The following is a 16,529-nucleotide window of genomic DNA, read 5'->3' on the forward strand; positions in this document are numbered from 1 at the left end:
TATGGTCAATGCTGTCATTAAAATTAGATCAGACAGTGATTTTCTTCTGTTAAGCTTTTCCTTAATGGGTTCTTTGTCTTCTTTTAACTGTATTAGGCATTACATATTGCATCACCACCTAATGCAATAGAGTTGTTCTCTGTGTTTACGTAGTACAGGGAAGCACTCCAGGGGAAATGGAAAACATTCTTCGGGTTCTTTGGTCATGGATGAAGACTTCAGCAGATCATTTTTCTTAATAGGAAACACTTTGCATGCAAGATGGAAAATAATGAATTTATAAGCGAATGGTAAGGAATGCATGTAGCTTCCTAAAGAGACTTTCTTGGAGAGATCCACAAAATGTTAACTGTGTCAGAGCCAGCTTCCCACCTGTCCCAGGTCAGTGAGCTGGAGAGCAGGGGGAGCTCCCTCTACAGAGCTACCACTTGGGGTCCTGTTACTGTATTCCTTCTGTACAGTTATGCAGCGGCCTGGGATTTCCATGACCTTCAGCAGGCTACAGGTCCTGCGGCCGACAGGCAAAGTTAACGCGGTGGGGAATCCCTCCAGCTCACCGCTTGATTTCATTCCTGCAGGTGAGCCACAGGCAAGGCAGTCCTCTGCTCTGACCTTGAGCAGCGCGATGCAATACCTGGCGCTGGGATGCTTTCTAACAAGGCAGGGTTGTGCTGTTGGATGTTTTTTGTTTTTTTTTTTTTTTTTTTCCCTCCCCTCGGCAAAATGGAACTCGAAGCGTGCCGTGCTCTCGCTGGCTCCCCGCCCGCTTGCGTGCTGATTCACGGAGGAGGACAGACCCGCACCCGGGCGTGCGGTGTCTGTCGCTCTGTGCCTGCGCGGGGCGGGCAGGCGGCCCGGCCCCGCCCGCCGGGCTGCGCCCTCCGCGGAGCCGCCGCGCCCGCGGAGCCGCCCGGCCGCGGGCAGCGCCTGCCGGCGGGTCCGGCGGCCGCGGGGCGGCGGGGGCTGCGCCGTGCTGTGGCAGCGGCCGCGCTGCCGCGGGGGTTCCTTTTGCAGGCAGCAGAGGTAAATCGGAGGGAGTTGCGTGGCTGCGAGGAGGCGAGGAGTTGTGAGGCTGTGAACTGCCCCAGAAGTTTGCTGGCAGAAACTGTTCTCTTTATTGGCAAAGTCTTCTGGCGCTTCTCAGAGGAATACCTTATTGCTTAAGATGAGTGGCTGTAGGAAGCGGTGTAAGCGTGAAATACTGAAATTTGCCCAGTACCTTCTCAGGCTAATCACAGGTTCTCTTCACACAGGTAATGACTGTTTTTCTTTGTAGTCGAGCTGTGCAGCATGATAACAAGAAAATTGCCTAAGGTTAATATAGAGATGGCATTGTTTTATGTTATAATTCCTTTCATCTTGTAAATAATAATAAAAAAGAAATCTGTGAACTATTTTGTGGCTGAGCATAAAAAACCCAGAATATATAATCTTTTGTTACAGTGTTTAGACAGCGTAACATTCTCTAAGCATTTACACACCTGAATCCAAATCGGAATGTGAGTGTATGTGCTTTCATCTGTCCACCTGTGTACATTAAACATAATGCAGGGTAATCACACGATGGCCATAAAGGATAAATGCCATGCTTTTTATTTTCACTGTTTCATGAACTGACTCACTTTGACAAGCAGACTACATTCTTTTTCTCAGAGGCTTGTTTTTGCTTAAGATGTAAATCAACTGCAAACTGTCAAAATGATGTTATAGTATCTTGCTGCAAACTTTAAATAACTCTTGTGCTTTTTGCTCTTGAAGTATTTGAAACCTAAATGGCTGCCAACTTTATTTAGGTAATTTTTTTCCTGTAACCTTGGACAAATTGTACAGTACCAGATAATGTTTCTATGCTGGACTGAACAAACAGCTTTCTTCTTAGCACTTTGGAAATACACTTCTCTCACAATTCAGCACTTTCTATGGATATTCCCATCAGCTGACAAATATGATAGCTTACTTGATGTCATTTTGTATTGATAAAATATAATTGTGCTTCTTTCTAGACTTCAAATATTTTTTTTTTCCTTGGAAAAATCATCAAGCAGAGGTGGAAGTCCAGCATCAGCAGATAATAACCAATTATGCTAAAGTGATTATTGAGAGTTAAAAGCCATTCATTTTACTACAAGTATTTTAAAAGTTTCTGCTGATGGTTTGTTTTTGTTTGTTCTGTGGTGGTTGGTTGGTTGGTTTTTTTTTTTTTTTTTTTTCAGTTTAGGCACTGATGGAAAGATTTGAAAGCAAGTTGACTCTTTAGTAATTAAGTATTGATGCATGTAATTTATCAGTTTGGGGGTTATAATGCTATAAAGATCATGGCATAAACATTGGCAGCCAGTACTTTATAGGATGCTTGTAACTTCTGGAAATCTGATAGAGGTTTTTAGTAACTTTAAGTGTCTGGTAACATAGAATTTCCCTGACTTTTTCTGTACTGTTCCTTGTCTAACATGGTTTCTCTTTTGTGAATTGTATCAATTCAGATTTTTCCGAAATGTTGCCATCTTGCTCCTGTGGGTTGCTATGGATATTAAGTAATATACAACGCAAGGAGAAAGCTATGTTAGAAATGAACCCCAATACTCCTTTTTCACAAAGTCATCCAAGCTTTTCCTTTCCTATCAAGCGATGCACACTACGTTATTTTTCAGACGGTCGTTTGTATTGCGAGCTTTCTAAGCTCACAATCCAAAACCATTTTCAAGAATTGTTGTGGATACTGATTCTTATGTTACTACTAAAAGAAGTTCTTTCCTTTATAATTAAGGAGGAGATTTTCGATGCTAGATTACTGGAAAGCCAAGTAGAGTGGTATGAAACATGTTTCCCTAAAGGAAACAAGCAAGCAAAAAAACCTCCACTCTTAGGAACTCTTAAGAACTGAGACACTGCCTAGGAAATTCTCAGTTTGTTTTTACTACAGGCAACAGTATCTTACTACTATTATTAAGTTAATAGACCTCGTCATGTTCGAATGCTGTAACAAATAAGATCAATATAATGTGATAATAATTGAACTGCGAAGAGAGGTAGAGCTCCACTGTTAGATCCTTGCATAGCCCAGTCTACTCATTAACCTCAACTGTTGCAATACCAGTTACTGTTCCCCTGCAAAATCTAATGCATAATTCGTTATGTTGATAATTAGTTGATAATTAATGAAGATGAATGAGGAAGCCTAGTTGTAAGTGTTAGAAAGTTATACTTTAATTTGTATATTAAAGATATTGCTGTTTCTATCTTGAGCACTCAAAAAAATGTAGGATAGCTACCAGGAACAAAAATGTGTGCTTATGTAGCTTTTTACATGCAGGCAATCTTCTCACTCAGGTGACCAATTCTTTTCAAAATGTACATTAGATATTTACTAGGGAGCACAATGGTGAATATAATTTAACTTCCTTGTTGATACGATTTGGCCCTTGGTTTCTCTTTCAAGTGTTCTTTAATGTTTAAATTATACTTAATATTAAGTTGGAACTACACATTGTTGAAAGCACATGCACTGAATCTAATCCATTCCTCCTTTCTGTATGGGTAGGCATGTTGAATATATACTTAATCTACATCAATATAGATTGGTACAAGCTCTGCTGCAGTTGGTGTCGTTACAGTGATAAGAAAACAAGAGAAAGTGAGCCAGGAGGGAGACTGAGTTTACTGGCTGTAGGACCAGCTAAGAAGTCACTGTTGACTTACTGGTTTTACTGCTCACATTTCATCACCATTTACAGCACTACGGACCTGTTCTGTGGTGAATCTCAATATTTAAGATAACTTTTATCTCGTATAGCTGTCTGTGATAGTACATAAACATGGACTTGTGCTTAATATTCAACTCAGCTGTAACCAATATTAATAAAACAACCCCCTTGCTTGAAGGTGAATGCTGCATAAATCCTTACAATGGGTTTTAAGTGGCAATCTCTGCCTGAATACATCCAGATCTCTTCCAATTTTTTTTTTTTTTACAGCATGTTACTATGATTGATTGACAGGAAAATGTAATGAAAAGAAATAGTCTTTTAAACAAAGTTTTTTATTTTCCATAGTTTTTGCTGTATATTAGGTCAATGTGTTTCCATAACTGAAACAGACTCCCTCAAATACTTGAAGACAGTTTCTCAAATGTCATACTGGTTCCTACTCTATAGTCTGCTGCCTCTTGAGGTGTGTTGAAAGTGCCCAGTCTTTGAAACATTGTCATAAAGAACTTAGTGCTGCAATTGAGGATGTTTTGGTTTTCAAATGCAACATGAATTTGTATATTATAAACAATGAGATAAATCATTGAGAGATCAAGAAATAGATTGTAAATTGTTTTGAAATGGAGAACACATGATTTCAAGGCAATGGCTAGGAAGTTTTTCTTGATTGTCACAAGTGATAGAGTATGGGGATTAAAGAGATGATAGAAACAAAACTGACATTGACTTCAGTGGTAAATTTTCACAAGTGTGTCCTTTTCAGGCATGTTCATATTAAACGCCTGCCGTAAGGGAGGCTGGGTTTTCCTAGACAAATTCAAATTCCCAGTTAGCGTGTGCGTTTACAAAGGAAGAAGGAAGAGAACAACTCTGGCTGTGGAAACTGTACTCTTTCTCTTAACAAACTGAAGTAATCTCACTCTTCTAGGCTTATTTACAGAAAGCTATGGATTGCTTTTTATTTTTTTCATCTATAGATTGATGCCATTGGTGTAAAATAACACTGATCACAGGCTTGAGATTTTTCTTAGTTAAAAAAAAAAATCTATGTGAATGTGGGATGTATTTTTTTGATGGCACTTTCTTTGAGAAACCGGATTACCACAAGGTAGTTTTTAGTCTTTAATTTTGCCTGTTTGTGCATAGAAATATTTTTCTAGCCAACTGCTGAGAGGAAGACATCATCTGAGCATAGACCTCTTTCCCCTGAAGGTGTGGGAGACACTGGCACAGGCATCCAGGGGCCCACAACAGTACTCCTGTGCCTGTTGCAGATCATCTGCCTACCAATGCCTAAAGTCCAAGTCTGTTTGAGACAGCAGTTTATTATGAATGCTTTGTAAGGCTGCTCACTTCATTGGCCCATAGATTTATTAGATGTCCCCCTCCTGAACTTTGGAAATGCAAGGTATATAAACAGCTATAAGTTAGACTGCCTGCCAGGGAAGGAGATCATCTGTGTTGCTGACTGCTTAGCCTGAAGAGGATTGAGACATTTCCTCCATGTCCAGGGAGAATGTCCACACTTCCAAAATCCAGTTGTATGGGTAAGAGCCCTCTCCATTTCTTAATCCATCATACAGCAAGGCATGTAAACATCACAGGACCAGATAGAGGTGGTAGCAGGGAGCCTAACTCTTTTCTGATGATTAGGGAATCCATCTGGGAGTGAGTAGACGTAAGGTTTGAACTCCGCTCTGTGAAATTGCTCAGAGAGATCTGTAAATGTCCCAAGAGCAAGTATTATTGTCACATCATTTCTTGATGTTCATCTTCAGCAGAGAGCCTGTAAGAATAGGTCCCAACCACATGGAGATCCCAAAGGGTTTGTGTTGGCTCTCTGTCATGAATAGACTGAAACACCCTGAGGAGGTGCCTCATTTCATGACCCAGTTCAGGAAGAGAGGGAAATATTGCATGTCCCACTAGACAAGTTTCCTGCCTGGTTCCCTTTCCTACCCCATTTGTTCTACAATAAAAAAATTATGAGGTGATTTTTAAATTTCGTTCTAGGTTCCAGTGCGTGGTGTGGATTCCACAATGGTTATAATAAGTTTTAGCTCAAGTCCTGAATTTTAGATGTGCATGTTGTGGATGCATTGATGGAATGATTCTTAAAAATCAGGGTGATATACTGGGATTTTTTACTCTTGGAGTGATGCTTTCTACAGAATTTAGCAGAAGATGGGATCTGACTTCTGGGCTGTGAATGTATCAGGGTTGTCCCATTATCAGCTTTTTCAGTTAAGCTGTGGAAAGTTTAAAAACGAATGCTTAAAAACCTAGAGTTTAATTCAAATATTTTACAGGAATGTAATGCCTAGTTAGTGATAGTAGGTAAATATTCCAGAATAACTTTTTTCTTTACAGTTAAGAGCTTATATGAAAGAGAATATTGAGACTAATTAGCTCTTAATTCTTATATGTAATTATACTGCATTTTTCCTCTTTTTCTCCTCAGATTTAAAGCACAAAACTTAAAACCATTTCATATTTAGTCTGTGCACGATCATCTTAAATATGGCAAATAAAACTATTTCAACAATTGATTAAATCCTTTTCCCAGTCTTAGGAAGAATTACTAGAGATGAAAAAGTATTGTACTTAAAATGCAAGATAAAAAAGTTTCTCCTTTAATAAAACTGATCCTGAAATGAATGTAGTGTACCTTTCTCTGTGTAGTCACTTTTCCTGCATAGCTTTATGAATGAGTGACGCTGAAAATCTGGATGGTTTAAATAGGTGTAGGAAGCAACTGTCACCCTGTCTCTCAGATGGTCTTTTCAGACCTTGGAGTTGAATAACAATAAGGGAAATACTCCTGAATTACTAACATTAATTTTACTACTTCTATTTTCTAGTACTGTGTCTTCCTCCATGTTGTTTTGGCTGGTTAATTTTTGTTTGTGATAAGTCACAAAAACTATTTAGTGAAGCCAAAGATCTGGAATTAATGTTAACTGATTATTTAATGTGAATATCCATAGAGCATTTTGCTTCCAGTTTTGTAAGTGGAAGACAGAATATTCTTATGAATTTGTTAAAAAAAAAAAAAAAAGGCACTTTTACATATTTCTTTTATAGTTGGCAATATTCATGTAACAGCATTTTAAACTGCAGAGCGGGTAGTCTCCATACATGCTGCCTATTCTTATACGTGCTGCTTAAGTAAGTTAGTTCAGAGGAGCTTGGAGATTTTGGCAGACAAGCAGTGGAGGATAAAAAAATCAGAGGGCTGCAGCAGTTACAGTTCCCAGGCATCTGACTGTTTCTGACACAATTTGCTGCTAAGGACCTCTGAGCTGCTCGTTTGTCAAACCCTGCCCTGCTCCAGGTCCCAGCCAGGCAAACGCAGGTACATGGCTGCTGCTGCTGCACTGCCTCACCGTGCTGCGCTGGAGGCTGGCGGGGCAGTTCAGACACTGATTAATGGCTTGATCAAACACCTTTTGGGCCAGCGATGTCTGGCAGTTAGGTTGGCTGAGGAATTTAAAAGCTCCAGTTCTCTAGTTCTAGTCTTTTGAATTTCTGAGCTTGAAAGTGAGAGGTGCTACATGTCCTCAGCAAATAGAGCTGTGCTTTTGCTAAGATCCTTGGTGTGATAATAACATGGAAAAACAGATCCATATGGCCCTTTAGCATCTATCCCCAAATTTATTTCCTTTAGGGACTTTAGGAATTGTGGTTCTAAAGAAAGGCTTTTTTTTTTTTTTTTCTGTGCTTCCTGACACAGTTTTTACTGAAAGTGATATGATGAACTGAAAAGAATTATCAAATGAAACTTCCTTGTGTCTTTCCCCTTAGATAGGATTTCTAGCAAGAGGACATTTTTCATCACCAGGGCTTTGGCCTCTGAAAACTTCTTCAGGTAAAATGTGCAAGACTGACAACTGAATAAAAAACAAGCTTGGAAAATAGAAATGGGAATATGTGAACTATTTGGTTAATGGATTTTGTGATGGGTTAAAGGTTTAATAGAAAAGGAAAAAAATTACAAATAAACCCAAGTTGTTAAATTCTGCTTCAGTTTTGATTTCATGTTTAATTGTATTGATGTAACCCTCTGAAAGACCTATGATGACTTTTGCTTCTCTTAGATTTATTAGCTTAATACATGGCAATTTAAAGGAATGAGAAACTACACTTACTTGTTAAGGCTACCTCTGAGTCACAGGAATGTTTTTGTATTTTCTGAAAGTGAAGATTAAAGGAAATTATGTAAGAACTGCAGCTATTCATGAGAAAGCATGAAAGGGAATAAATAATTCCCAGCTGCCCTTACAAAAGAAACAGAAGTGCAAGAACTACATTGCTGCACTGTATCCAGCTGAACAAAGTAAAGAAGGTGGAAATAAGCCACCACCTTTACATAAGCAAAATGTTCTTTAAAGCAAGTTGTGCAATTGGATCTCTCTAAACAAAGCTGTGGAGCATGTGGTGAAGCATTTTGATTGAAACAAGGCCTACAAATGGTGATAGATGCCTGATCTGTTAACCCACAGAGAGGCAATACAATTAGGCGATTAAAAAATGGAAGCATTTTATGTTTTCAATAGTTTCTGCCTTTTTGGTAAATATTTGCCTTCTGAGGTACTAGCAGTGGATTCTGAAAAACCAGAAACACCAGAAACTATTGGTTAGATGATGGCCCCCGAGTCCCGTGCAAGTGAACTTAATGTTTCCCAGAACTGTTCCATGGATGTCCATGTACCAACTCTAAGACGCTCCTGAAGTCAGCTAAGAAAAGCAAGCCTTCTGTCAGTACTCTTAAATCTGCATCTCCCAAGCAAAGAATATGGCAAATCAACAGATGTTGAGAAACTAGTATGAAATGTTAGAAGATCAACTTCTGGCAGTTTGTATCTGGATGTTAAATCTGCCCTTGCCTAGTACGGGGTTTATATGCATTTAAGGATCTGTTGCTTGTTAATATCTTTGAAGAGGTGTTTGGTTTTTTAACTTTAAAATTACAAGTAAAATGCCATACTTATCACAGGGAGCAATTAAGGTAATTCAACCCTTAGTACATTTCACTTTTACACTTGGACCTCTGCTTGGTTCCCTTTCTTTTCCAAACCTTGTAATGAAAGCATGTGTACAGACCCAGTGACTGAGGACCCCATCACTGTGCTGGCTTGGGACATCCCGCTTTTTGCCAGAGCACCAAGAGCTGCAGCCATGGGTCTCACTGCTTCCTCTTTCAGCCCTTTCCAAATGTCTTCCCATACTGGCCCATGCTGACCTGCCATGAGCTCCTTCCTAAGCAGGAAGAAGACATGCTTCTCCATTCTTGTGTGATTTCATGAGGTGATTTGAGTGCTGTGACTGCAAAGCTCTCTTTGCTCTAGGGTGATTTTGATTAAGTGGGAAAATGAGGCTTGTCAAGCAGGCATTTTAATTGTGCTCTTGCCTTGCTCTCACAACAGAGCAGTCACTGCGCTGTTCCTCGCAGGAACACATTGCTACGCGTTTAGGGCACACCATACAACGTCAGAAGTCTTTTGGTAAAGAATGATGTTAGCAGTCAGGAGTATACTACCAACCGAATAGCCCTGGCTTTGTTATCTCAATGTATTTATAAATTCTTGTTAAAAAGCAGCAGTGGACAGAAAGACAGCAGTGGAGTTTTCTATGTGTTTTTTTTTTGTTTGTTTTGTTTTTTTTTCCTGGCACTTCAAACTGTTTTGTATAGGGTAAAAAAGAGAAAAGCTTTTGCTTTGTCCTATTTAAAAAGAGGAATATCTCTCATGCAAGACTAATATATGAACCCCCTAAAAACGCTTCTGCATTTCTTTTCACTGACCTTGCAATGAAACAATTGTCAGATGGTGATGCACTGATGTATGTCTGCTGTAATGAAATTTCATTTCTCAAGTATTTTCTTGTAGCACAGAGAGGTGGTTTGTTGTTGTTGGGTTTGTGGTTTTGTTTTTGGGTTTGGTTTTTTTTTTGTTTGTTTTTTTTTTTAAGAAATAGTACAGTGTAGACTCTTGAGAGAAGAGAATTTACAGCACTGTTTACTCTGCATAAATCCATAAAAAAATTTTGCTGCTTAATTACCCTACAGCATGCAATGAAGAAAGCAGAGTGAAGAAATCTTACTCTGAGTCCTCAGCACCATCTCCCTGATGACATTTTAAAGTTTTCCTCTTCAGTTCTGATGTAACCATAGAATTTGTACCATCTTCTTCAGTTCTCTACTTTGATTTCATAGGATGACATTCTGAAATATAGAGCCAAACTATAACAAAAGGACTTTGCTCATCATTAAACATCTAACAATGATGCTCATCTCCAGCCAGAGATGAAGCAATGGTTACAGGTGACTGTTGGACAAAATCTATAAATAGAAGAACAACAGTGATTTAAAAGCTTTATTCAGAACTGCTTTGTTATTATGCTGTTAATAGGGAATCTTAACAAGCAGGTTGATGAATTACCACTTTTGAGTGCAGTTAATGTTCCATTAACTTATATTGAAAATACATGTAAAATAAAATGAGAAGTAGAATAAGTTAAAAGAAAACAATAATCCAAAATATCAAAATAATCCTAAACAACAAGAGACAAAGAGAGCAGATGAAAAGTATGATCCTCTTTTTATGCAAATAGGGTCTGCAACACAATTATTTAAAAAGGAGCTTGTAGCTTGAAGATGTAATGGAAAAGCTAAAATGTCAACATTCGTGGGAAAATACGGATTTCATATGTTTCCAAATGGTTTGGGTTGTTTTGGTTTTTTTTGGTTTGTCTTGCTGAAATATTTCTTATTCTGATACCAAATCAGTATTATTCATCAACCTGATTAGTATTTTTCCTTTTTTTTTTTTTTTTTTTTTAATGGGAAGAATTCCAGATTTCAGATCTGCATCTCTGTCTGTTGCCTGTGAAGTAATTTGAACCTCTGGGGTCTCAAATGTTTTTCATACACAGAGGTGCAATGTTCTCTCTCTATATATAGTTGCACAAGTTCTAATGTGCAAGGGTGAAATCTTTGTCATGTCCTGCTTAGGGAAAGAAGTGCCATTAATTTCAAAGAAACCAATTAAGATTTCATTTGAAGTTCTGCATTGTACTTTATGCTTTCTTGATTTCCTGATTAGCATTGATAACTTCTGCTGGTGCAGTCTTCGTCTTAGTGTACCTCAGAGAGAAATCACTTTTGTGGAAGGATGTGGTAGATGCAGAAACATTACGAAGTTGGTTTTTGAGTAGGTTTCATACTACTAGTTGACTGAGATACCTAAATGTAAAATATCAGACACTGAGAGAAAAATGCCTTAAAAAAAAAAAACAAACAAACAAATGCCCAAAATTATTTTTTTTTTTTTTTACGTTTTCTTGGCAAATATATTAGTTGAATTTTTGCCTGAGTCCTCTTATAATGTTGCTAGGATTTTTGGTTTATCACATGGTTGAGTACCTGGCTTTTGAAAACACCTTTTTTATGTTATCCTAAAGAAACAGGACCCTTTCTACAGGCTTTTTGTTTAGAAGTAGACTGTACTATAGACAGTACTCTGCAATAAAAGACCAAGATGTAGTGAACTTAGCAGTTTGCTTAAAAGAAATTCTGGGAAATGCTGAGAGTGCTATAACTTAGTGCACTTATGCTATATTCTGCTTCAAGCTGGAGCAGATGATAAATATTTCTTTTGTTCACCCCCAAAAAAATCAATCCTAGCTATATACATCTCACACTGCAGCTGCAGATCTACTGTGAACTTCCAGCGATTTTGTAGAAGATCACTCAGATTTTAAGTAATGTAATTAATTAGAAAATGTATGATAATAAGCCACTGCTAATCACTCACAAATTATAAAATTTCCCCTCATCAGAGAAGGGTTTATATAGACTGCCTTTGCTTCCCCCAATTTACATACCCCTCTCTTCCTTTAAGCAGTATCTGCAAAACTCAGTGTTGTGCAAAATGTTTCAACTTCAAATTTTATAATCCTGCATATGGCAGATTGAACATGACAGAAGACTGAAGCAGTAGTGAAAAGTTTGTGTGGGTAGAAGGATATCTTGAAGTACGGGATCTAAAGGCAATACACTAATCTTTAAATATATTCTCCTGAATATGTTGAAATATTTCGGTCAGACGTCCTGTAATTTTAACACATTAACTCCATCATATAACCTATTTCAAAAAGTTTTTTCTTTCCAGATCCTTCTAAAAGAGTCTTCTTTGAAGTTTTAAGATTTCTTGTGGTATGTTAATGGGAAAAGGACAAAGTTACCATGCTGCATACCATTTCTTTTGAAAAGATTGCTTGAGTTTTTATTCTCTCATTCTAAATCTGAATCTTAATTACAATGAAAGATACAGTTCAACTTCTCTTACAAATGACACATTGAAAAGCATCCCATAGCCATCCTTAATGATCTCTCTTTGGAAGTCCTACGTTCTGTAACATTCTTGTGAGAGTCCAAACTACTGACATAATTTATAAGGATAATATTAAAACTTCAGCTGTATGTAGGACACAGCACTTGACATTTTGTTTAAAAATACTCTTAAAGGAACTCTTAGAGTTACCAAATTACGCACACAAAATGTTAGGAAATGGCAGCGTTAAGACTATCTTAGCCTTACACGATATATTGCAGTTCTTAACTGTATGTGTACTGAACCATTGTACAGAGTAACTTAGAGTATAGAAGCAGTAAGGAGTAGAGTGTACTTAAAGTAGAAATTTGGATTCAAACTGTAATAAATACTGCCTTGGAGTACACAGACTGTTTTTCGGTTGTTGAATTTTTGTTCGTTGTATAGGGACTTTCTATCATAGACAGATTTTGTGCAATGATTCTCAAAGACAGTAAAATGGTAGATAAAATTCAATGTAGATTAATGTGAAGTGGTGCATGGTGGGCAAAATGAGCTTTATGTCTAAATGGATAGGTGGTGAGCTTACCATTACCAGTCAGGAGTGAAACCCTGGCACGGATAAACCTGTGAAACTCTTTACTAAAGGGTGTTGTAAGTGCAAAAAGTTCTGCATGAGTTCAGAGCGACAAGCTGGGCAAGCACTTGGAAACAAATCTGTTGGGAGTCACTAAGTGGATTAACCGTAGCATACACGAAAAATCCCCTGAGATTAAAGTAGTCTGTGTTTGGGAAAGTGTTAAGGGAAAATATTCAATATGCTTGTCCTGCTTCTCCTCTTCTCTGGGCATACACTAATAGCTGCTGCTGAAGACAGGATGTTGTGCTAGATGGATCCTTAGTCTGAGGCAATACAATCATTCTTATGTTTTTATGTTGAAAGAAACTTCTCTGCAATTAGGATAATATCACTGCTTCAAAGGATGGTAGTATCACAGTTTAACAGTTGTAACCCCTGCGTCTTCCTAAAAAGTGTTCATGACTAAATCATCTCTCCTGAGCCCCTTCCTCCAATCACCGGAAGTTTAAAATGGGTAGTTTGCATGGAGTTACAAACCAAATAGGAAGTCAACTGAAACTTTTTTTTTTTTTTAGACAGTAGAATTAAAAGAATCATTGCATGTGCTTTTTTAACATCTTTGGTTTGTTAGGCTTCACATATGGAATAGCCTTAGAATAAGTTCTAGGACCGTATATCTATCTATCTATATATCTATATAGATATATATATTTTTTTTTTCCCCCTCCTGGGGTGAAAATAGTGCTCTTGCTCTGTTGTTGTAGTGTTGGCTATGAATGAGAATATGAATGATTATGTTTGAAGACCTAATGCAAATCCACAAGACTAGCCTTAAGTCTATTTTCCTACCCCCTCAGGCAATTGTGCTCTTTAATGTCCTTAAAAGGGATTAGAAACTTACTGATGGAAGAAAAGATGAGTATGTAACAGCTGAAGCAGGGATAACTAGGGAAGATGGACTCATCCTATCAGTATCAATGTCAATAGATGATCATTCAATTGAAGGTATTAAAACATAATGAAAACCTGTGTTTTTGGATCTGTTTCATAGTTTTATTTGTGGCTGTTGAGTGAAAGATGCAAGCTAGGAATAAAAATGAGAAACCCTGACAATCTCATTCACCCAAATATGACAATATATGCATGTGCTTTTAGATGACTGCAGTAATAGTACGTAATTTAACTATTAGTTTAATGAATGGCAAAAGTCTTCAAAACTGGGATAATCACATGTTCCTGTTTAACAAACAGTCTGCAAGGGCTATCTTGAATGTGAACCTGCATTAGCAAAAAATATTTTCCCCATTTAATAGTTTGATTTTTTGAATTCTGTAAAAATATTAGAGGTAGATGATGGTTAATTCAGTACCATATTTGGATATAAAGTAGATGGACAATCTGGAAAATGACAGTAATGTGTTGCCTTGGAAATACGTGGGTGCTGAACTACGTGCTAACAGCACTTCAGTCTTTAACTGGTTATTCTATGTGACTGGCTCTGGTACAGCCAAGTAGAAATGATAGAACTGATAAAACTTAACACTGCTTTGTGGCCATGGAGAAAGCCAACCTTATGCCCTATTACACTGGCAGTCACATGTTTATGTGCAATAACATAGTGACACTAGTCATCACATGCCTCTATTCTACTTTCCCAGTGTGGTGTGGTGGCCTTTACTTGCTTTAAGGTGTCTTCAGACTATATGTATTTCTAACACTTATCGTTTCTGTGTATAACCCAATTCATTTAAATTCTACTTGCATATTTTTATGTGTCTCTGAATTTGTTTAGATATTGACTAAATAGAGGGACACACTTAGTGTGACAATGAACTCTTAATTTGCCTCTTGTCTCTTCATAATGACAGCTTGTCAGGGAAGACAACACAATTCACTTTAATATCTCTTCCAGTTCCAAAGTTGAAATACTTCAATTGAAGTAATTTAAAAAAAAACAACAAACCACAACTATCTGGAACTGAACTCCTGAATTTTCCACTGGAAAAAGCTGTCCAAATTAGACCAGTTGGTTCTCTAAACATTGACTAAGATAGTACCTTTAGATTCTGTTTTTTTGAGTGCCAATTTACCTCTTTGTATTTTTAACTGAAGTCTGTAGCATGGTGAAAGTATGTGTACACTTTGACCTTTATATGGGGATCACTCCACCAAAAAACTGCAAGAAATCAGAGATTATTTTATTTTCCAAACATCTTTTTAAAGCTACAGCAGGATTCTTAGGGAGCCTGTGCTCCTGTTACTACCCTTCAGTATTGAACTCTTAACGTTTCATTAATTCTGCATTTGAAGTTCTATTCCAAATAATAGTAATACCATAATTTTACAAATGAAGTTTTGTTATTACTGTGTCTTCAGAATACATAATCTGAAAATAAGCATATACAGTATTATTTGGGGGTGTGTGTGGTGTAAAATAGTCTCTATGGCTTTTAAAACTGGTAATAATTTGATTTACCCTCTTGAACTTTTTGTAGAGTGCCCATCTAGGCAATGTAATTAAAGTTAAATATAAATTAGACGTGTCTGGGATAGGAAAAAAAAGTCTGTTTTCATCAGCACCCATACTTCATTAATTTAGGAAATTGAATAAATCTGAAATGAGGTACTAAATTTCGTGTCTCTGTTAGTCTGCTTTTTATTGGCAGATTTGTTATTCTTTATATCCCTTTTATGAGGCATGTGATTAAAACCAAACAGCATTTAGCATTTGTGATGTGCAGGCCTTTCTGCGTACAGCCATGGTAAACTTCAGTTAATTTCAGGAAAAATAAGTGACAGCTGATCATTTATATTTGATTTATGGTAATATTTGTAAAGGTCAGCAGAAGATAGATTCCTTAGTCAACTCTGAGAATAGGAAATAGGCTTTTATGTCATTTACTCCTCAAAAGTTTCTTTGTAGATTCTTCAGTCTAATGGCTACATTTCATTACATTACCTGGAGAAGAATTTCTTAAAAATCCCAGGTCAGATTTTTTCCTCAGCTGAGTCCCTTGGGACAAGGACATGGTGCAAGGTGGGGGCTCTGGTTTCTGCAGCACTTGAGAGAGCAGAGTTGCTGATCAAATGTGGTACTGACACATGCACTCAGATGCATCCAGCTTGGAGCAAAAAAAATCAGGTTTGTTTTTGATCAAGTATAGTAACTGCTAATGATGATTTAGATTATCCTGGATTATGGAAAAGTTATGATTTTTACATTTATAGAAATATATATTCAAAATGTATAAGTACAGCCTTATAAACAAACCCCCTTTTAAACAAACTTTCTTCGTGTTCACTTTCAAGTTTTAAATGTGTACATTTTAAATCCAGGCATCTCATGTCAGGTACGGTCAGTACTCTGTCTAATTCACTAGCAATGATGCCTTTGGAATCCTTGACAGTAAAATCTGTAGAACTTTCTGTAGGAAATACATATAAAATTACTTAATTACTGTAAATGTGAGTCTAATGATTATATACATTTAGTCAGTTACCCCAAAATATATTTTTGTCTCCAGACAAACAAATATTAAACACTGGTGATAAACTGCTCTTGAATTGCCGTACTGCAGCCTAACACAACTTTTGTAAACTTCTTCCATTATCAGTTCAGGAAAGGAATTACAACATAAGAGAAATCTAAGGCATTTTCTTCATGTGCAGATTTAATTCAAATTAAGTAAAACTGCTACATTTCAGAAGAATCAGAACTGAAGTGACCTTATTTTAATTTAACATAATTCATTTCTCAAGGAAATTAAACCAAAGTCTATTTTAATTCTGAGTGAGATGGTCTCAACAGAGACTGAATTAATTTTAACTATTCCACCTTACTGATTAATTAATATTTAACTTCCTTGAGTAGCCTGTGTGCACAGCTCCTCAGGAGCCCTGAAAAGGCAG

At 37.2% G+C, this 16,529-nt stretch overlaps 1 protein-coding gene across 4 annotated transcripts in view; it reads left to right on the forward strand.

Moving 5' to 3' along the window:
• The window catches only part of KCNIP4 (potassium voltage-gated channel interacting protein 4), a gene marked incomplete at both ends in the record, with an annotated part of 467,162 nt that overhangs the window by 114,744 nt on the left and 335,889 nt on the right, over nt 1–16,529 (forward strand). The window contains one exon of one of the 4 annotated variants that reach the window (XM_082315071.1): nt 1,166–1,253. The exons of the other annotated variants lie outside the window; for them this stretch is intronic. Coding sequence (XP_082171197.1) covers nt 1,166–1,253 — 88 coding nt within the window. Of the gene's footprint in view, nt 1–1,165; nt 1,254–16,529 lie in introns of those variants that run through there. 4 annotated transcript variants of the gene reach the window in all.

The sequence above is a fragment of the Platalea leucorodia genome, assembly GCF_965183815.1.
Source record: "Platalea leucorodia genome assembly, chromosome: 6".
Classification (NCBI taxonomy): Eukaryota; Metazoa; Chordata; class Aves; order Pelecaniformes; family Threskiornithidae; genus Platalea; species Platalea leucorodia.